Source organism: Chlorocebus sabaeus, chromosome 4 (genome assembly GCF_047675955.1).
Source record: "Chlorocebus sabaeus isolate Y175 chromosome 4, mChlSab1.0.hap1, whole genome shotgun sequence".
Classification (NCBI taxonomy): Eukaryota; Metazoa; Chordata; class Mammalia; order Primates; family Cercopithecidae; genus Chlorocebus; species Chlorocebus sabaeus.
In genome coordinates, this window is record NC_132907.1 from 24,668,647 (window position 1) to 24,691,785 (window position 23,139).

The 23,139-nt window shown below is 38.5% G+C and overlaps 1 protein-coding gene across 3 annotated transcripts in view; it reads left to right on the plus strand.

Annotated features, from left to right (window-relative positions):
* Window positions 1–23,139, plus strand: part of MRPS27 (mitochondrial ribosomal protein S27) — a 99,653-nt gene that overhangs the window by 71,320 nt on the left and 5,194 nt on the right. For all 3 annotated transcript variants that reach the window (XM_007974900.3, XM_007974901.3, XM_007974903.3), the window contains 5 exons: window positions 9,631–9,745; window positions 13,597–13,675; window positions 15,251–15,366; window positions 19,487–19,589; window positions 21,654–21,796. In XM_007974900.3, the coding sequence (XP_007973091.3) occupies window positions 9,631–9,745; window positions 13,597–13,675; window positions 15,251–15,366; window positions 19,487–19,589; window positions 21,654–21,796 (556 nt within the window). The remainder of the gene's footprint in view (window positions 1–9,630; window positions 9,746–13,596; window positions 13,676–15,250; window positions 15,367–19,486; window positions 19,590–21,653; window positions 21,797–23,139) is intronic.

Here is a 23,139-nt window from a genome sequence, read left to right on the forward strand (position 1 = left end):
ATCTTCTATAAAACTTGATCTTCAGTTATAATGTACTTCAGGGACCTTAAATTTAACTTTAGTTGATTTTATCATTTTACCTTGAAATTTTAGATGCCGACTTGCAGGGCCCACCATTCCCATAATAATAATCTCTGTTGGCTGCCCAAAGTGGGTACCATATGGTAGGGGAATGGAGGCTAGTGGAATAAAGTAAAATCAGCTGTGGACTGAATGGTTGCTTGTTTATCTTTGAGTCTTTATTCACTTGTTTGTATCACTGCCAATATTAAACTATTCTGGTTTAATAGAAACTTGTAAATGACTGATGTTTTAATGAGTAGATATAGACTTATCGTCTTTTAGAGTCATTAAACTTAAGTGCTGGAAGGAGTTCCAGGGGTCTGGTGTAGTCCAGAGTTCAAGTGTATTTTGTTTGGCCCATAAACTGTGTTTTTATAAACAGTATAATGAAATCACTTTGCCTGATCGTAATACAAGCAGCTTTGTACCTATTGTCTTACATGATTCATGCATTTATATTAACTGACTGGCCCCTGTAGACATTTGAATTCATGATCCAGATAACCCTACCTGTTCTTTTTGCAGGAACTGAAACCCTGAAGGATCGAGTTACTTTACAAAGTTAAACAGCTAGTTCAAAGCAATTCCAGAACTGTTTTACACTAAGTTTATTTTTCTATAGATTCTGCTTCTAAATTTAGAAGAGATGTTTATTTTTCACTGTTAGAGATCTTTGTGAAACCACAAAAATGTTTTTTAAAGATGTCCTACGAATAAAAGAAGTTGAGAGGCAGTGGTGGAATAATGAGAGTGAGGGGTCTAATTTAGGTCCTATTGCTAACTGTGCTTTTCCTGGGTAAATCATTTTATCTCACTATATATGTCGATTCCTCATCTATAAAGTAAAGGAATTAGACTAAATAATTTTACATCACGTAGAACAGGGCTAGTAAATTCTCAATAAATAGTCCAGTATACAATAGATATTGAAGGTCTCTGCCAGCACTAAATTAAAGATTCTCTAATTCAGTATTAACTTTTTTTTCTCTCCCCTATCCCCAGTTTACTTGGCCTAGGTTGCTTTCAAAGCCTCTTCTGGGGTTGAAAGGAGTCTGTTTTTTTATTGAGTTCCTGTTAGGGAAGTTCTGTGAACCCATGTACTCTGGCTTCTGTCCTCAACTTATTGGCTTCACTCTCCTAGCAGCTTGTCTGTTCCCTCAACTTGCACTAAAGAATCCATGTATCATCCTTTTATGTATTGTGGGAAGGAACAGTAGGGGGAATGAGGACTAGGTGGCTTTCCACAATGACCACATACTACTCCACTTCCTCTGCCATCTTTCATCTCCTCCTGCCTTGTACAAAAACGGCAGCATTTCTTCTTGACTTCAACTTTATTTTAGCCAGGATGATACTTCACAAGCGGAAGTGAATTACTGTTTCAAATATAAATAATCCTCATGACTTTCGGCATGCATTATTGGTATTTACACAGTCTTAGCAGGCCTAGTCACTGTTGCCAAATCATCAGGCACCTACTTGAGTCCTTATTTACTTGTTTGTAGGATGCAAAATGATAGATAACTTGTCTCCAGCCTTTTAAGAGCTTAAAAGCTTAATAGAGGAGTCAGTAGAGTTACAGAAATAGAAACTAGCTATGAATTGGATTGTATCACTGGAAATATGTCCAACCTTACTTTTGCTGCAAACAAAGAATGCCTAGGGATTTAACTTTTTCATGTGTTAGAGAATCAGAATGTTTAAAATACTGAGATGCCTTTCTTCTTTAAAAAAAATCTGATTCTTAAGAAATCCTGATTAGTACTGAGCTTCTCTTCCCTCAGAAATACCCCTAAAGAAATCCATAATCTCACACACAAACACATATAAATCTGCTCAACACCAGCTTAATTCTTTTCTGATTTTACCCTGGTGTGCTTCATCTCCTGGGCCAGGCCCTTTGCCTGCTTATTTCTTTTGTGGCACACTTAATCCTGATAACTTCACTAAGCTAGCATACTCCAGAATTTCTGGTTTTTATTTCTATTCTATTCCTTTGTTTTCCTCCTTTTTTTTTCTTTCTCACCTTTCATTTTCCCAGAATTATTCAAAATCAGTGTTTAATTAATATATGTGATTTTCCTATCTTAGTCATTGTATTATTTATGATTTTGCAGAAATTTTTTCTGCAGTTCCTAGCCAAAGCTTTAGGAGACATAAGGAAATGTTTGCATGTGTTTAAAACTGGCTCATTTATTGCTCATAAATTTCCTACTGAAAACCAAAACATTTATCTTATCTCTATCCAAACCAAGCCAGTTTCCACAACTTTATATGCTTTTATAAACAGGACTGGTTTGGGATCCAGTTTTTCTCAACTTCCTACTGTTCCTAGGTAAAGACCCTCTGTAGCCTAACCTTGGCCTTCAGCAACTGCCTCTCAGTCATGAAGCTGACCTGTGAGCCAGTGTGCGTATAGCTTTAGAGAGGCTGGAGAAGTCTTACCAGCTGCTTCTGGGTGCAGTTTCACTGATAGGTCAGGTGGTGGCCACAAAGCCATTTTCTGTTTTTAGGACCAACTCCAGAAGGGCCCCTCAGTGATCACTGTAAATACTTGTTTCTTCTCCCATTCTCCCCACAAGTAATCCTCCCTGGTTATCTACACATATTGCTCTTTGGAGGCTGATAAAATAGTGTTCCAGGCTTTAGACAAAGAACACAACTGGCTTCATTCTGACTGCCTCCCTTACATACCTTGAAAGTAAGAGAGAGAGAGAGAGCAGCAGAGCGTAGAGTCTGTCTATAGGTGTTTTTTTCTGTATCAGAAAGGGAGAGATGTCATCTTTAAGATAGGAGTTAGGGCTAGGCATGATGGGAGGCTGAGGCAGGAAGATCACTTGAGGCCAGGAGTTTGAGATCAGCCTGGTCAACATAGCAACACTTCCATCTCTACTTAAAAAAAAAAAGAATATAGGTCACCATTCCTAAGCAAAAGGTAGCTAGCTACTCATTAAATGAAGCAGAAATATGTCTTCTAGACTGAGAGTTAGATCTGGCAAAACCACAGGCAGGTCAGAGAGCAGGGAGAGAGAGAATAATTTGGTGACATGTGTCCTACTTTTGATTGCTTTCTGTTTCATGAGAGGATGTGGATAATAAGAATAACTCTCCTGGAATAGTTTCTAGTATATCATATTTATACCAGTGTGTTTCCAGGTGAAATGCTAATGGCCTCTTTTTATAAGCCCTTGGTCTGACAAATTCAGACTTTGATATCTAACAAGTCCCTCTGTTATCTATCTACATTTCAAAAAACGTGTTGTTATGCTGCATTTATTTAGCACTCCACATTTGCGAAATTCTATGCCCCTGTTATTCTCTACCAAAAATCTACTTACTCATCACCATTTTTAGACTAGCAGGCAGGGATTCCAGAAAGTCTAATGACTATATGTAGGGCTCAAAAAAAGAAACTACTCACAAGCTAAGTTTTAATTTTTTCAAATTCTACTGGGAAATTGACAAAATATAAATTATAAACCAACCAATAGATATTGTGGTGGATTTATTACCCTATTTGCTTTTCCTCTTATAAAATTAATAACTCTAGATCTAGAAAGGGACCCAAGGAGATTACCTATATAAAATTTGCTTAAATTGACGAGCAAACCCTGGGGAGGTTGACTACAGAGGGGGCTTATCTTGACTGTGGTCATGATTATGCAACTGGATACATTTGTCAAAATTGATAGAACTATAAACTGAAAGTGTGAATTTTTTTGTTTGTACATGGTATCTCTGTAAACTTGACTTTAATTTTTTAAAAATTAGAACTTTTAAAGAAAGACATTTGGCCAGGCACGGTGGCTCATGCCTGTAATCCCAGCACTTTGGGAGGCCGAGATGGGCGGATCACCTGAGGTCGGGAGTTCGAGACCAGCCTAACCAACGTGGAGAAACCCTGTCTCTACTAAAAATACAAAATTAACCAGGCGTGGTGGTACATGCCTGTAATCCCAGCTACCTGGGAGGATGAGGCAGAAGAATCGCTTGAACCCAGGAGTCAGAGGTTGCGGTGAGCTAAGATCGTGCCATTGCACTCCAGCCTGGGCAACAAGAGCGAGACTCCGTCTCAAAAAAAAAAAAAAAAAAAAAAGACATTTTTATCTGCATTGTGAAGGTAGATAGTGAATTCATTGGAAATATTCAAGCCTAAACTGGTTGACTTTTGGTGGCAGGGTGGGAGAGGTGTTTTGGAGGGGATTCTTGCACTTGATGCTTTCATTTTGTGCAGGCTAAGTATATGTATGTGGAAAGTTAAAATTACCTTAAATTCTTTGAGTAAGAATCTGAGATCCCAAGCAGGAAATTTTAACTTATAATACTGATGTTTTTATTATCGATTTATGTATTAAACCCTGCCCTCTTTTTTTTAGTACTTGACAAAAATATAATAGTCATTAGAAAATTATCTCATCAAAATTTGATTTTATTTGTGGTAGCTGGGGGCAACTAATAATTGTTAGTTTTGAAATTAACAATTGTGAAAGCAGAATTTCTAGCAGAATGAAAAAGAAAATAATGAGAAAGTGAGTAGCAGTGATTGAATCAGATTCTGATTTAAATAGTCATGTGACACTCTTGCCCTTTGGTTTTAGTTCAAGGAAGCGCTCATTCCTTTTGATAATTACTAACTTTCCTTCATTGATAAGATCCTCAGTCTACACTGCAGGCTTTGAAGCCAGCCGTATTTTCTTCTTGGCATTCTTTCTTTCCTCCCTTTACCCTGACCCCCTCTCCCATCTCTATGTCTACCCAGCTCTGTGGCTGAGGTTCCCATCTGTAAAGCCTGTTGCCACAGGATACAGAATTCACTGGAGCGGAGGAAAAGCTGCATGTGTGTGTTTAGGGCTGGTGGCTCTCGGAATCAGATAAACATTGTGGAAAGCTTGCTCATTCATGTGGAAGAGCCAGTGTTGCAGCTAAATGGTGGAGCTGTGAGCTGCTGGGCTCCAGGCTCTGGCATCTGTGCACTGGGCCTGCCCAGCCTGAAGCATTTTTATTTGTGAGACCAAAAGAGCTGATGAGCACTGCCACTTTAGCCATTCAACAATAACAAAACCTTTATTTCAACCCCATGGAAGAAAGGATATATTTTACTTTTTTTTTTCTTTCCTTTTTTTGGTGTGTATGTGTGCTATGAGTGCTGTGTGTGTGTGTGTAGACGGGGTCTCGCTGTGTTGCCTAGACTGGTCTCAAACTCCTGACCTAAGCAAGAAATCCCATGTGACTTTTACACACAATAAAGTATCTCCTATATAATCACAGTCAGTCTCTCGTGTTTTTCTTTTCACTCTTGATCTCTTTTATATAACCTCTCTTCCCTTCTAAGAAATCTCTGCGATATCCAAGACTTTCACTCCCATGTCGGTTTGGCAGCCTGTGATTCTGCTCCCCTTCTTTCCTGGTAACATCAGTCTTAAATGAGCAGCAGTGCAGGAAGATGCCCTTAAGAGTTCTGAGTATGGCCTGAGTTTTGAGAAGAGGAAGCTTCTCAGTTCCTGCTATTTGATTGGCCGTGGTTTGGCTTCCTAGGCAAGCTCTGTCTTCACCTGAAAATCCTACTCAACACTGGGGACAGAGATCTCTTTAGCCATGGGAAACCAACTTTTAGAACTAGAGCTGGAACTTGAGAGTATACTTCATCACTGTTATGCTCCTTCAAGAAATACACATTTTCTTAGAATTGTTGTAAGTATAATCACATTTTATAAGCTGAAAGTTCAGAGTACCTTTAGCCTTCGTGAGCACAACCTTGTTGGGGTTATTTGCATTATATTTGTTTCTCTTTTCTACACTCACATGTTTGCCTATCTTGACAGCCTGCTGGCCTAGGCAATAATAAAGCTTCTGTCGAGGTGAGCAAACAGCTGATGGCATAGGCGCACAGAGGGGACTCCTACAGTGGCTGTCTGTAATCTGCCAGGCTGGTGGTCAGAGCAGGCAAGAACAAAAGCCAGTCTGTTTGCAGGCAAATTGGAAAATCAATGTGTTAGTTGTATTCTTTTCTCTTTGCCTTTCTTCTGGCAGAAAGAGAGAATGCTCATCTAGCAGTCCACAGAATCATTCCAGGCAAGTGCCCATTCCAGAGACTCACTCACCTGACATATTACTACTGGAAGTTGAAAAGTCCCCACGTTTATTTGTCTGAACTGCTTCAAAAGTCACCAATACAAATTCTTCTCAAACTTGCCATCCAAAATTGAACCCCACTGGCCCAGTGTTTTGACTTGTTTATATTCCAGATAGCCACTCACATAAGCTGCTCTTTTTAATGCTGATGGGAACCTAGAAGGGAGTTCATTTGCTGCCTGGCTGGGAAATTCAGGAATTGCACTTTGGGCATCATATTTTATAGTAAGTTTGTAAGTATTTCACTGCTATTCCTCAGTTTATTTTTTGCGAGAGTTCATTGAAAATGTCCTAGACTGGGCACAGTGGCTCATGCCTATAATCCCAGCTCTTTAGGAAGCTGAGGTGGGAGGATCACTTGAGGCCAGGAGTTTTACACCAGCCTGAACAACATAGCAAGACCCTGTCTCTACAGAAATAAAGAAGGAGGCAAAGGTTCGGATCGCTTGAGTCCAAGAGTTCAAGGCTGCAGTGAGCTGTGATCTTGCAGTTGCACTCCAGCCTGGGTGACAGAGTGAGACTTTATCTCTCAAAATGTATATACAATAAAAAAGAAAGAAAATGCTCTAGACATAATTGGGTCTAGGATTGTTAGGGCTTAGAGAGCAAAGCTCATACCAAGTAGCCTTGTCCCAGGATAGGAGAGGGAGTAGACTTATTAAAGACTTCTCAGTGTCTTAACAAATATCTCAAAGGGCTGCTGTGCAGAGATGATTATATTCGATGTGTGAAGTCTTGAGTAACTTTCCCTTTAGGCTTCTGAGAGAGAGAGTCTGAAGGAAGGGCTTTTAAGAAGAAGAGACTTTCTTGCTCTTCCATGTGTTGAAGTTAGCCTTAGAAGCTTAGCAGATGGCTTTAAATGTTTTAATTTGAGCTTTGAAGGTCTAAAACTAGGCTCTTATTATCAGTCTTTGTTATTTTTCAAAGCCTAAAAGTGGTCTGTTGATTATGAATAAGAGAAAGGTGTTTGGTTAGATATGGTAATGGTGTTCTTATTGTAAAGTTCATCATCAAAAAAAAGTTACAACTTTAGTGGTCATTGGAAACATCCTGGGCCAGAACCTTAGATTTAAAATGAGGATTAGGTTTAAAATAATCTTGAGTGAGGGTAGTAATTGGCATTTGATATATTTTTTCCCAAAGTCATTACCAAAAAAAATTATATTTTGTTTTGTTTCTTTTTAAAGGAAAAATTGACTAAACCCTACAAGTGCTACTACCAAAAACCCTTTAGCCTCTAGCAATCCCTTTTGTCTTTAGCACTTATCATGCTCCACCTTGTATTACTATTAAATTTTGTGTGCATCTTTTTTGTAATGAGACTCTAAATGCCCCAAAAAGGAAATTTGCATATCTTCATATATACCATAGACATTAACAAAAGATTGGGACATAACAGCATTTAATACCAGTGTTGATTAAAGCTCCTTTTTTTTTTTATTGGCTGAAAAACCTATGGGCCAAGAATTGTGTCAGTACAGGAATCAGTATTGAGCAAGTCAGTCTCTGTCTCTGCTAACCCAGGAACTCCCAGGCTGATGAGGAAGCGTCACCATCATTGAAGCAGTACACCTGATATTTCACTTGACTTTTTTCTTTTAAAAATGAAACTCATTTTTAATTGGTCATTTCATGTTAAATCTCAGATTGTTCAGAGAAACAAGAATAAAGTAGCTAAATTATTGATTTGAAAATGTTGCCTGGGCAACATAACGAGACCCTGTTTGTACAAAAAATAAGCTGAGCATAGGGGCATGCACCTATACTCCCAGCTACTTGGGAGGCTTAGCAGGAAGGATTGCTTGAGCCTAGGAGTTAGTTTGAGGTTATAGTGAGCTAGGATTGCACCACTGCACTCCATCCTGGGCAACAGTGAGACCCTGTCTCAAAAAATAAAAATAAAAAATGAGGGAAAAAATGAAATACTAAAAGGTGTATTTTGTTTCATTTCTGTGCAGAGGATCTTATGAGATCAAGTATCTAGGTCCCCTATACAGTGCCTTTCTCTGGCCATGTCACTCTTATTCTAAACCTAATTTGGTATATTTCTCTATTTGTGATTTTAAAGGGGCTAATTTGTAGAGAAAAATAGAGTGAGAGAGACATTTTCTAGCAAAACCTAAAATATTGAAGAGAATCAGGCGGCCTAGAAGACCCTAAATCCATAAAACATCTTTGGATCTTATTTTTGCCAAATCTCTCACCAGAGCACTAATAGATATCCTAAATTAAATACTATTTCTTACTTCCTCTCCTCTTCTTAGCTATTACTTTGGCAGAGAACCTGTTCAGAGGAAACTATCCCAATAGCAGATGGCAGGAAATAGCAGGAGGCAGACTGAATAATCAGCCTCTAGAAGGCACTAGTATTCATCTGTACCGTTGACTCTCAATTATGGCGTGGAATCCTTTAGCACTAGATTTTTGTCTCTCCTCTTGCTTTTTAAGAAAAGAGTTTGATTTTTCGTGGGGCCCAGTGACTGGCCTGCTTCCTGAATGATTAAGGAAAACATGGGGATTTCAGGTAACATGATATAGTATAGTATATGAAGGTCCATCCTAATCAAAGTAGATAAATAAAAAGAGGGACTACAGAGCCCTTTCCACCCCCATCTTACAGCACAGTCTCCACTCAGTCTTTTGTCATGAACTCCAGGAACTAGGAGTAGCAGCTTCCATCCCAGGTGTTAGCAATGTGCGTGGACTAAGGCAAAAGCAGCATTTGGAATTCCTTTCCAAGCACCATTCTTTTGTAGGTATACTATTACTGTATATAACTCATACTGGGCTGCTTCAGACTTTTAAGACCGTGTGGGGAGCTATAGGAAGAAGGGATAAACTGACGAGCTACAATGGAACTGTGAAGAAGGCAGTGTGGGATTGTGGATCTTGGAGGACATGAATGTTAAATTTTACTCAACTTTTATTTCTTTTCGTCTGTTTTCCTTTGACTCAGTGAAGAATGTCCCAGTCTCTCCTAAGAGCCACAGGAAATATCACTGTTACTCAAAGCTGATTCTCCTCTACAGAGTTGCTGTGCTATCCTATTTTTTATTTTCTTCGTTTGTTTTAAAATTCCAAAGTTTCAGCTTAAGCTTCACACCTCTTCTAATGAAATATCTGTTTATATAATGCCATGACTAGTATTTTCCCCAAATCATTTTTCATAAATCTCTTAAAATAAGGTGTTGAAGTAAGGGGTATAAGGAATACAATTTTTGTAAATCTTTTTTGTTATTTATTAGTTTGCCTTCTCTTTACCATTTCAGACTTTGTGGTTAATGAGTTTCATTCTCAAGTTTTTATCAACTGTTGACTTTTATGAATTTCTGTCACATTGCACGCTGAATATCTAAGAGAAGGACCTATCGATGGAAGATGTGTTTTAACATGTAAGAGTTAACACCAGTTTTCTCTTCTCTTCTGCTTATTTAGATTTCGACACAGCCCCAACTGCTGGTACCTGAGAAATTGGACTATCCACAGCTGGATTAGGCAGTGTCTAAAATATGATGCACAAGACAAAGCCTTATATACCCTTGTAAATAAGGTGAGTGGTTCCGTGGATCTGCAACCTGTTTTTCTGAGTTTAGATGATATGGTGTTTGTACCTACTGTAATACAGCAAAGAATAACACCAGAAATAACTTTTAAAAATTATTTGACCTCAAATATTCTTCTTATTAACAGAATGAAGCTGGGTATAAGTTAATAATGAAGCTGGGTATAAGTTAATAAATTTTTTTTAAAAATCCTGAGCTGCTGCTTTTCCAAACATAGTGACTCAGAAAAGCACAGGTATAAGCAAAAGGTAGTCTAATTAGAAGAACTCTGCAGTGGTGGTCATTTCATTCTTGATTGCTAAGCCTTAGATTTCTTGCCTGTTTCCCTCTGGTGAAGTGTAGGGAAAAAACATGACCATGTTTGCTCCTATGTCTTTTGAGTTCCCTGACTCCTCCCATCAAGCCTGAGACCCTCTAGGATTAGGATCTTTCTAACTCTTACACCACCCAAGAGTTGAGTCTTACTTACCTTCCACAGTATGCAGTAAATACAAAATAAACAGAGATTTAGAATGTTATTATTGTGAGTCTGAAGCTAAACACTAGTTTGAACCAAAAAGATATTTTAACAGTCTTTTAATGAAAAGGTATTACGTCTATAATGTCACTGGACCCTGAAAGTTAGCACCGAAAAGGAATACTGATTTTGAGTCCCCTTCTGTGCAGAATGTTTTATTTCCATGACTTGGACCCAATTCAACTTAATATATGTTATATACAGTTTATTTGTGAGACATTGGATTGGTTATTGATAGTGGATACAAAAATGAGCAATATTCTGTTCTTGCCCTCAGGAAGCTTATAATTTAATAAGGCAGATAAGCTGGGTTACTTATAAATCTAATATTAGGCAAATGTAAGTGCCACACAAGAGTATTTGTAAAGGCCAGGCACTGTGGCTCATGCCTGTAATCCCAGCACTTTGGGACGCCAAGATAGGAGAATCACATGAGCCCATGAGTTCGAGACCTATAGTCCCAGTTACTCTAGAGGCTCAAGTAGGGGGATCACCTCAGCCTAGGAGGTGGAGACTGCATTGAGCTGTGATGGCGCCACTGCACTACAGCCTGGGCAACAGAATGAGACCTTGTCTCAAAAAAAAAAAAAAAAAAAAAAAAAACAAGAAAAGAAAAACAGTGAAAACAACTTGGAGAATTAAGATGAGGGAATCCGATAGGAAGGACATAAATAAAAGAGACTTGAGGTACCATTTAAGATGGTCACCAAAAGACGCATGCTTGCACATGGAGATGGGCTGGCAGAAACAATATTGCCAGAGTTATATCTGGGTGAAAACAAAGACTCAGTCTGAACAGTAATACATTGCCTTTTTCTGGGATATAAGGTATGTTAAGGGAGGAACCAGGTAAGGAAGGGAGTAAGAGATTGAGCTAGGTCCCTAGGTAAGTCCAATCAAGATGATAGCTTTGAATCTCAAGAGGAGGAAATGGAAGACCCAGAGGAAAGAATGGATTAAATCTTGTTTTCTTCAGTTCAGAGTATAATGCCACACATTACACTCAAAGATTCCTATGATAACAAAACTAGGAGGGTCTAGAATTTTTGCTGCTTCTCGAGTCTTTTAGTGGAAAGGACATCAAACTAGAAATCGGAAGGTCCAGTCTGTAGCCCCACAGGCTCCACTGGTTGCTGGTAACTTTAGGCAAATAACTATATTCTTCTTGCTCTTAGTTTTTTCAACTCTAAGTCAAGTGGGTTGTAGTAAATCAGTGATTTCCAACTCTGGCTGTCCATTAGAGTCACCCAGGAAGCTTTTTTAAAAATGTAGATGTTTGCCTCTACTCCTGAAATTCTAGTTTAATTGATCTGTCTGGGGCCCAGGCATTGGAATTTAAATTTTTTTTTAAATAAGTTTAAATGTTTCTGTCAGTTTCAGGTTCACAGTGTAGGAGAGAAAACATAATTTATTTTCTTTTGCTTTTAGGTTCTTAGTTGAGACACTCTGCTGAAAACAAAAGTCAGATTAACAAAAGAAAAACAAGCAGAAGTTTATTAACACATGCTATACTCATCACACAGGAAAGGCCTCAGTTCAAAAGTGTTTCTATCCCAAGGCAGTGGCTTAGGGCTTTGCTGAAATAGTATTTCAACCAAGGGACATAAATCCTATACAGTGACAAGACAAAGGAAGGAAAAGTTACAGTCTTCAAAAGGTGGGAAAATGTGGGAAGATAGTAAAATCTGTTCTCAGATTCCTCTGGTGCCTGCTGGTGCCTTCTCTGGGCTTAGAAGCAAGTGCTGTTCTAGGAAGGAAGGATTTGTGTGCTGCCATCAGGCAATTGGAGGCTGTGGCAGAGTGTTCCCCTGCGTTTTCAGTGTCTTTCACTTAACATCCTCAGTGATTTTAGGGAGAAATATTTTTGTTTCCTTCAACAGCAAAACAGTGAAAAGTACATAGATGTTCTATGTACTCCCTGCCCCAACACATGCATAGCCTTCCTCATAATCAACATCCTGCCCCAGTGTGGTACATTTATTACAATTGATGAACTTATGTTGACAAACTCTTGTCACCCAAAAGCCCTAGTTTACATTAGGGTTCACTCTTAATGTTGTACATCCTATGAGTTTGGACAAATGTATAATGATATGTATCCACCATTATAGTATCATCCCTCATCCCTGACTATTCATCCCTCATTGGGTTTATTTATTTGTTTGTTTGTTTGTTTTTTAAAGCTCTCAGTTGATTCTCATTTACAGCCTGGGTTGAGAATCATTGACCAGTTGATTTCTAAAATCCCTTTCAGCTTTAATTATTTGTCATCCTAAAATATTTTGGTTTTTACCCTGCCCTAGGGATTAATACTGATTTGGATGACTGCTTTGAGAAATATAGACACTGGCCATGAGCTACAACGTTTAAAAGAGGGATTTTTTAGACATGTTTCCATTTCAGCACACCTGAGGCTCCTATATATAACTCCTGGAAACAATGAGTCAGCTCAGTGGTGATTCACAGTTGGGGGTTAGGACTGTATCAAAATCTCTCAAGGAGATAAGGATATAGTTTAGAAAATTCCTCAGGTGTTTCTACTGGTTGCAAGAAGGAAGCATGGAGCCTGTAGGGAATGGTGGTTAACATTACTGAAGAATTTGAAACAGATAAAAATGCAGCCACAATCTGGGTCACTGGTAGTAAAATGAGTATGCATGAAAATCACAAGAAGCTCACTAAAAATTCAGGTTTTTATGCTCAATTCCCAGAGATTCCGGTTCTATAGGTCTGAGATGTAGGAATCTGTATTGTTAAAAACACTCTGAGAAAGTCGACATCCTGCAGGTGCTAAAGGGTCCACATTTTAAGAAATCTGAATTCTCAAGTATTCAGTTGTATGACACAACATTCTAGAAATTTAGTAGCAAATATTTGTTGACATATTTCTTGGGACCTGAAAAGCCAGGCTAAGAACCAGAAAATGCTGTGTAATGTCTGCTTTCTCGTGAGAGTTTTTGCATTGTTATTCATGCTTTATAAAAAGAGTCACTGAACCAGTTAGGGGGGTTGTGTGGGTTTCTTTTTTTTTTTTTTTTAAGCTATGATGAGGTGTTAGAATTGAAGCCTTAGTTTTTACATATCAGTTGTCTTATATCAGACACCCACTCACAACTTTCTCACACTGACCAGCAGTTCCGGTTACCAGACCTCATGAGTCATGGCTTCTGTTTCACTGTCACAGATGCTGTAAAATGATAGTCAAATATTTTAAAGCTAATAGTGGCAAGTTTTATTCTGAATAATACATACATAGGCATATATTACAGACTAAATTAGATAATTTTCTCTTTTTTTCCTGTTATGTTGATTTCATTATAGGTTCAATATGGAATTTTTCCAGATAACTTTACATTCAATTTACTGATGGATTCTTTCATAAAGAAAGAAAATTACAAAGGTAAGAAACTAAGCCCAGATTCAGTATTTATAGAGCTTCCAGCTCCCAAAGGGAGGTGTACAAATGTAGGAACTTCCCCTTTTTTATTTCTTAATAACATCTCTTCATCACTCTTTCAGTCAGAAAAGTTTAGACGATTATCATTTATGCAAAATTTTTAAAAATATTACTTTTATTTTTGTTAAGATAAAAAATATCAAATTACATAAATGATTATAGAGGAAAAGTAAGTTAATTATATTGTCCAATCTAATTTCACTTCCCAAACTGACTGAAATGTAGAATATAAATAAAGGATAAAGTAAATTTATTTTTCAAGTATAATTTTGGATTCAGTAATGAACAGTTGGCAGAAATGAGATTTTTTTTTCAACTGAATTTTTAGCCTATGCTCTTTTAAAATATTACTGGCTTGTTTATGTAAAAGAAAATTCCTTCCAGGTTCTTAATTTTCTACTGACTTATTAGATGACTACCTGGTCTACCTGTCTATCTCAGTTTCCCCATTTGCAAAAAGAACAGACATTCATGTCTATGGCCTCATTCAGAACCATGACAACATGTGCAACCAGCTTGCTAGGAACAGCTGCAAATCAGTGCTATTTTATAGTTATGAATATATGTAAAAATTGGTTTTAAAAAAAACTCATTAAGTGAAAAATATTTGTTGTGCTTGTGATATGAACAGGCACTATATGTTAAGCCATTGTTAATATTCTCTACTTTACCACCAAATAACTACAGAAAGAAATTGTTTGACTTGATTTTCTTGGCCTCCATCTATGTTGTAGAATATCAAGGGAAAATAAAAATTGCTTAAAGACCACTTCCCAGGCTTTAATAACCAGCATTAATGTGCAAACAAATATCTTATGTTATATGTTATACTCAGAGGCTTATAATTTATGAATGAGCATTTCCCATTCCCTTCCAACAAGAATTTTAAACTGAGCCTTATTGTCCTTTTTATAGTCATTATTCCGCTTTCTTTTAATACCTGAGATTTAGGGTTTCCTCTAGCATTTTGTCCTCTTCTGCCTTAACAGTGAGAAGGTACCAGAGCAGAGAATAGGGCAGTCAGACCAGCCTCTCTGCTTTGCTTGTCAAGGTGACCTTGAGAATATATGTGTCTCCTTTATGCCTTAGCTCTTCTAGCTGATAGACATGATGCCTTAAACTTGCATCACAGTTTGAGCCATTTTCATATGTATTATCTTGTTGAACTATACAAAATTCTTTTGAAGTAGATGAAGCAAATAGTAATTTATTATTATGAAGATGATACTAGGAGCCAAGAGAAATTAGTGGTTTGTTTAATGTCCTTCAGGACATTGGTGCAGTAGCACCTGATTTAGTTCATTCTGGTATGTAAAATAGAAGCTAAAGGCTTAGGAAAAGCCTGGTTTGTGGAAGAACTAGGGCCAGAGCCTGCATATTTTACTTCTTAATTCTGTGTTGTTGTTGTTGTTGTTGTTTACCATGCCCCACTTTTTAAGAGTGTTTATAGTTAAAAGAAATTTGGTAATATTACCTACAACTAATTTCCTCTGATTTTTACTTTCGTCTTCTTGCCAGATGCTTTATCTGTGGTTTTTGAGGTCATGATGCAAGAAGCCTTTGAAGTGCCTTCCACCCAACTTCTCTCCCTCTATGTTTTATTTCATTGCCTGGCAGAGAAGACAGACTTCAGTGTAAGTGATCTTCCCTAAAGCAGCATTAAGAACTTTAGAAAAGGCAAGCAGGGGCTTGCTCTCAAAAGCTAGAAAAAGGTGTCTTCTGCTCTGTGGCCAGGCACAACCAGGAATGTGTGTTTATTCTGTACATTTTGGTTACTGGTTTCTAATGAATGGAATTGGAGGTTGTTCCACTTGAGTCAAAAGTGATTGCATATTTTGAAACCTGAACTAGGCTGAGTGCACCTCAAACATTCAGAAATGGGTCGTTGGAAATCATTGAGAGCTGGACATGGCATGTCAAAGAGGCAGTGAGGCAGCTAACGTTGACCATTACCTGGGACAGTAAATACTGATTATTTCATTTGTATCAGTATTTTCCTAAGGTTTCTCTAGGGCAGTTCCGTTTTGGAAAGTCTACAATATCAAGTTTTGGTTTCAGGTCTTAGGTTCACATATTTAATCATTGCTTATTGTTGTCCTAAGAATAACAATAGCAATAACCAATATTTTAAGTAGCACTTACTTTGCACCAGGCTATGTTCTTGTTTTAAATGTATTAATGCATTTAATTCTCACAACAACGCTAGGCAGATAAGGAGACTGGGGCCCAGAGATGTTACAGAGTAACCCCCCAGCTAGCAGGTAACGAAGCTACCTGGTAAAGCCAGTCAGTCTGCCTCTGCCATCTGCCCATAACCTCAATTGTAAACATCAAGAAATCCCAGTTTGGGTAGGAACTGAAGAGGTCATTTAGTCCAGCCCACATTCTAAAGAGTAGATGGCATGTTATGCCTTTCTAAGATGAGTGTCATAATCTTATGATATACCCCACATTCATTATTAATTCATTAAATATACTGTATTGAACACATACAAATTCCATACATTGGCAAGTACTAGTTATATAATGGTGAGCAAATATTTCCTGCTTACAATCTAGGAAGAACACAGACATTTAAACAAAACAATCACACAGGTATAAAACTATGACTGTCATGAACACTACAAAGGAGAAATCTATGAAAAGAATATATTATAGGGAGTTTTCTCTGTATTTTAAACTTAAATTGGTTAGGAAGGGCTTCCTTAAGGAAATATTTCTTAGGTTACTGTTGAAGGATGACTGGTAGTTAACTGGCTAAGGAGGGGAAGAACAGTCCAAAAAGAGGAAATAACATGTGCAAATGCCCTGTGGCACAAAACTTAGTGAAAAGAAATGGACTGGAAGAAGACAGTCAATGTAGTTACGACAGAAAATGGTAGGGAGGACATGGAGTGAGATAGGGTTGGAAAATGTAGGCCATACTAAGCCATTCTGTGTTCATTCTAAAAATAGTGAGAAGCCCTTGAAAAGTTAGAAGCAGAGGGCATATAATAATCAAATCTGTGTTTTGATAAGGTCCTTCTGGCTGTACTGTGGATAAGCTATCAGAGCAGGGCAAGGATGGCTGTGGTCAGACGATTTGAGAGACTGCCTTGAATCTGAGCAAGGGATAATGGTAGCATAGAGACCAGGATATGACGCAGTTAGAGAGTGGGCATATTTGAGAGGTAGATAACAAGATGAGACAGGGAAGCAGGGGTCACTTATTGTCTCCTCAGTTTCTGACTCATACATCTGGATGGAAGGGGTTCTATGTGTTGTTTGCAAGAGGGAACTTTGGGAAAAGACTGGATATTATGAGAAAAGTCATTACTGTGGCTCTGAACGTGTTGCATTTTGAAATTCATTTGAGACAGTCACAAGATTTCACCAAGGAACTGGGGGCTTGATGGAAAGATCTGGACTGGAGATACAATTTTGGAGACTTATACATCCATGTGTAAATGGTTGCAAAAAGTGACTTATACATCCCTGTGTAAATGTTTCCAATGTGAGCCAGAAAGTAAAAAGAAGGGAAATCAGGAATGTGTTGGACCACAGAATCCACAGGAAGAGATGGTCTACTATGTAGAATGCTTCCAAAGGGGTAGGATAAGATGAGGAATTAAAAAAAAGTTCACTAACTGCATTAGTGGCATGGGAGGCACTAAATTGTAACCTTTGTTTCCATATGAGTAATGGAGGAGGATATCAAATTGGAATGGATTATAGAATGATTAGAGGTATAGACAACTCTTTTAAGATGCCTAGCTATGAAATGGAGAGTAAAGTGGGGAAGTTGGGAGAATGAGGATTTGCTTTGTATTAATGGAAGAGGCAAAGCATAAAATGGAAAAACTTTGAGGGCGTTGATGAAACAACACCTGAATTAATCCATTATAGTATCTACAATAGAAATTAAAGGCTTGGGCTGGGAGCAGTGGCTCATGCCTGTATTCTCAGTACTTCGAGAGGCCAAGGCAAGAGGATTGCTTAAGGCCAGGAGTTTGAGACCAGGCTAGGCAACATAGCAAGACCTCATCTCTACAAAAATTGAAAATAAAAAAAATATTAACCAGACATGGTGGCACATGCCTATAGTCCTAGCTACTCAGGAGGCTGAGTTGGGAAGATCCCTTGATCCCAAGAGTTTGAGGTTACAGTGAGCTGTGATCACACCACCTTATTCCAGCCTGGGCAATAGGGCAAGACCCTGTCTCCAAAGAGAAAAAAAGAAAAGAAACTAAAGGCTTGGAAGAGATCTGTTATTTTATGTTTACACACGAATAGCTTCACGTAAGCAGCAGTAGTTGCAGGAGTCCCAGACAATGATCAGAGAATTTCTAAGACAGTCATTTGTTTGTTTTCATTCATCTTTTTTGAAGTCCTTTAGAAGTATCACCATCCCAGTCACTGTCACCACCCTTTCTTGACTCCTAACACATAAAAGGTATCTAGTGCTTAGATATTTTAGTGTTCGTTTGGCTTTAATAAACCCTGCTACAGCCTGATACTATAGCTCATGTTTTTCCCTACAGTGGGGAAAAAATATTTTCAAGGCTCCTTATTGATTATTCGCCGGCCCCACTTTCCATGCAGTTTTAAGTGGGGAAAATCAAACTTCTTAGAGTGATTTCCTTTTGAAAGTAAAATGACCTGGTTTTTAATTACCAACTCTTTTGTTTACCTGTGCTGCCGAAGTGCTTGGGGGGGTTGTTTTTCTCCTGAGGTCTTTGCTTTTCTCAAAGATAGGGGAGCAGCCTCAAGAAATGACACTTGTATTGCACAAAGGCTACTCACAGTGAAGAGGTTTGGGTGCCTGTGAACATCTGGGGTGCCTCACTTGCACGTGGCTGTAACTGCAGCCTGCAGACATTATTCATTCTCTGCTTCCTCCCTAATCTCTGGGTGCAGAGACCAGTGCAGGGCAACCTGAGCTTAGTGTTCTATGTTTTGAAGCCACAGTTAGGGCTCTAGCTCTGTCCAGTGTGTACTCATGTGGCACCAAGAAGATCACAGATCCCACTGGGGAGTTGCCAAGGCTCTCCCCTGACCGCATTACCAGCAAGTCCTCCAGTCATCATTCCTACTAGTCTGCAGCAGGTTTAGCAATGCTTGTGTTTCTGCCCTTTGTTTCCCCCGTGTCTCTAAAGGCTTCACTTTTATTGAAGCGTAATATTGCACCCTGGGTTGAAAGAAATGATCACTGTTTCTGATTGCCTCATTTGTTTTTGAGAGGCACAAATATATCTAAAAGCAATTTAATAGTGGTATTTATTCTAACACTCTGAAGAAGTCTCATCATTGCTAAATTGTTTAAAATTCAAAAGTTTGCTCGATCAGGCCACAGCAGTGTGAGTGATTGTGGGGCTGATAATGTGTTGAATCTTTATTGATTGTCTCAAGTGAGTGTTGGTGTAAAGTGTACTCTTTATTTTTGTTTTGTTTTCCTTTTCTGATTGTAAAAGAAACACTTATTCGTTGCCAAATTTTTGAAAAATAATAAGAAATACAGAGAATAAAACCAAAATTGCTCATAATTTCACTGCCCAAAAATGTATTAACATATAGGGTATTTCTTTCCTATATTTTTCTTTGACATAAGTACCTTTTATTCACAAAATTAGGATTATAATGTATATATAGCTTTGTTCTTCTTCTTTGTTTACTTAATACTATAACATGTTCTTTTCCTCATGTCATTAAAAGTCACATTTTTGTATAAAGTACTCATTGCTTAGATGGATCATGATCCGGTATATTCTGTTGCAGTGGGAAGAGGAGAGGAACTTTGGTGCATCCCTATTGCTTCCAGGCCTAAAACAAAAGAACTCAGTGGGTTTCAGTTCCCAGTTGTATGGCTGTGCACTTCTTGGTAAGCTAAATGATCCTTACAAATATCGTTCTTCAGGTCAGAATTGTTGCATTCTTCCAGTTCATGATAAAATTGTAATTTGATTTAAATTTACCAGTGAAATCCAATTAGCCTTCATTTTCAGACATAAAAATAGACCTTGATGCCCTTACATAAGAGAGTAAAGAGGATTCTTAAAACCTACCATCACTGGCAAAGCAAGAACTAGTTCTGGTGGACATAGGTAATAATATTCAGTGGTCATCAATCTGAGGAAGGGATCAAAAAGAAAGAAAGGGATGTTCTGGCCCTGTTTAGGGAGACTAGGTAGTGAATCTTTTCCAGTATTAACAAAGATCTTTCTGTCTCTTTAGATCTAAAGTCCAGAAGGTAAGAAATTAAGAGTTAGAGTTGAACTTGTATCTTTGGCATTGTTTTCAGGTAAGGGAAGAGCACAAGTAGTAGCACTTCAGGAAAAGTGGAGTAGTTCATGGGTACCATGTGATTGCACCAGGAGGTACGATGGTGGCTTTCGTCTTGTGCCCTGATTGCATTGAAAATCAGACAGGTTAAGAGGACAACGCCATCTGAAGAATGGCCTCAGAACCTGGGTTGTGTGGAATCTGGGCAAATAAGGTTCAACCTAAATGTACATAAAATGTTGTCCTGATTTACAGAGTTTTATTAAATGCATGTTATTTCATTATTCTCCCATTATCTCTTAAGTAGTTAGGCATCTCTCAATTATACATTGCTTCTGCTTACCTTTGTTTTTGAAAATCACAAAGTTATAGCAGTCTGACTGCTTTTGAAATTGATCTTTGCCAACAGAATGTAGTGTGTTATTCTTGATGCTGATTTATAATAACTCAGAGGAACTTCAGAGTTTATTGACTGTCTGTCAGACTCACAAAGGAGTTGACCACTCTTTTTAAAAATCATTTTTTCCTTATTTGCCACCTACTTTTGATGTTGATTTACATATATTTTCCTTTGCTTTCAGATTAGCATTCAGGACTGTCACACAGCCTGAATTGGTCAGAAGTGACAGGGCAAAGAAAATGTACTCTGTTGTGGTTTGTGAGCAGAGGCCCTGGTTCTTTGTGATGGCAGCCATCAGATCAGAAGCTCTTTGCTCTCATTGTGTCATTTGCCATGCAGCCTCACTCAACCCTGATGGAAGCAGCTGCCCAGAATGTAACTGCAGCCCAGCCCCAAGCACCTTAAAGGTCTAAAATTAGCTGTCTCCTGATAAGCTTTGTCTGTTTGTGTCCTACTCTGGCTTTCCCAAATCCTCCTTCCCAGGAAAGATAAAAGAAGGTAGATTTAAGACTGGACAGCTCAAGGTGACTTTTGTCATTAGTGGAGAGAGGTTCTGCACCACAGGAATACAGACAGCCATCTCTCTACCAGAAGATCCTGTTGTCTAGTGTCCACATCTTGAACTCCAGGTGTGATGGCTTGAGGTACCCAGAGAAACGTTCACGTCCAGAGATCCAAAAAGATTATGAGCATGAACTCTGTGATTTTAAAACCAGTGAAACTCAAAGGAAAGAAGGGAAAGATGAAGGTTTTTTTCATAAGGATTGGGTGTGTTGAAGGATTCCAAAATATGGCAAACATTTCCTAGCAGGGAAGGTGGTCAGATGTTGACAAAATTTTCACAGTAGGAAAGTTGCGAGATTTCTTTTTCTGGGGAAGATTTTGTTCTTGAAACAAAAATTGTATCTCAGTTGACTTGTTCTTAAGGGTATCCTTACCTAGAGCCATATATGTCAGCTTCTCAGTTGCCCTCAGCCCGGTGGTTTATATATACATCCTCATGAAAATCTCCACCAGCCCAAATGAGAAAGAAGAAAAACAAGTTCATGTAATTTTGCATTACCAAATGGAATTTTTACCACATTCTTCATTATCCATCTGAAGTGTCACTGGATGAGATGAGTCTCTTGGTACAGATTTGAAATGATCCTTCTCTGTTTCTAGAACTGCCAGGTGAACATTCATTTGGACCTTCAGGTCCTCAGTCTTAGAAATGGTGGGAAGACATAGCTGAGCATTCTTTATTGTTCTTTTTGGCCACAGGGAAGGTGGAGATGCAGCAAGGGCTACGGGCTGTGTACCACAACATGCCTCTGATATGGAAACCAGGCTACCTTGACAGAGCCCTGCAAGTGATGGAGAAAGTGGCTGCCTCCCCAGAAGACATAAAGCTGTGTAGAGAAGCGGTATGTTCCTCGGCTCTAAGGCAGTAAGATTTAGCCATCTGTTTCCCATAACCTGAGCTTTAAATTTGTTTTCATTGTCTTTCCCCTACCCCTACTTTCTGTATTTCTATAGAATAGGTACCTATCCAGTTGAAAAAATGCAAAACCACAAACATTTTCAATGCTCCTGACCAAAGGCACTAGAAAATTTGATTAATATTGATTTATAGTTCATTGTGTAGGAAAAAAAACTATTCCACTGCCTCGTCCCTCACCTCCTTACCAAAAAAAAAAAAAAAAAAAAAAAAAAAAAGCTCATTGAGAACTCAAGAGAGGGTAAAATTTCGTTGTAAATATGTTTGCCATTTCTGTAACCCCATGTAGTCTACACAGCATGTAGGCTACGTAACATTTTTCCCCATAAAAGTCCTCAAGAAATGAATCTGAGGACCAGACATGGAACCATCTTAAACCATTCTGTGTGAATGTGTGATGCTGATGAGATCTGACCCAGATGTTTCGTTCAAAGTTCTGAGGTGTTCACTTTACCAGAACAAGAACACTACCCTCCCACCAGTCCCAAAGCTCGTGCCTCTTGGTCACCTAGGACCCTTTACAGCATGGGATTGCTCTAACTCCAGGAGACATGATGCGCCTTACACCCCACAGGCAGCCGTAGTGTCTGCTCCTGTCCAAACAGCTTTTACAGCCAATTGAGGCCTGAGAAGGACATTGGTTGTCTTGTTATCATGGTGTAAAGGTTACCATAGAGCCACGTATTTGTTTTTTCTTGACTCTGGTTGCTAGGGCTCATCCCTTGGCTTTCATTTCAGTCCTGAGGTGGTCAGGTCTGGTGTCTGTCCTGTCACCTTACACTTACGTATAGTGAATCATTATGCTGTTTGCCAGACATTTATAACAAAGGATATACATTTGTCACTATACTGGTTTTAACCCTGCTATAGTCAGTACTGGTGATTGAAAGCACAAAATTATACATAAATACTTTGCTAGGGAAATATTCCTTCCAATCTCAGCCAGATTTGCAACCTTTGCATTCTAACAGTAGAAAATGTGTTCACATGTCAGCAAAAATGTGCTATGTGTCCAGTTTGGGTGTGATGTATTAGTGGTATTAAAAGGCCTTGGCATATTTGTAGGATTTGTGTTCTGATGTGACATGGACAGGATTAATTGGTTTCCAGGCAGGTGTTTCTGCTGGCCTTGCTGTTGTTAATATCCCATTTCTGATCATTAGGCCCTCCGTGGGTCAAGGGAGATGTACCTCAAAGTGAAAGTAGAGGGGAGAGGGGTCAAAACAAAAACCTTCTGTTTTTAAATTTACTTCCTAAGTCACAGAAATC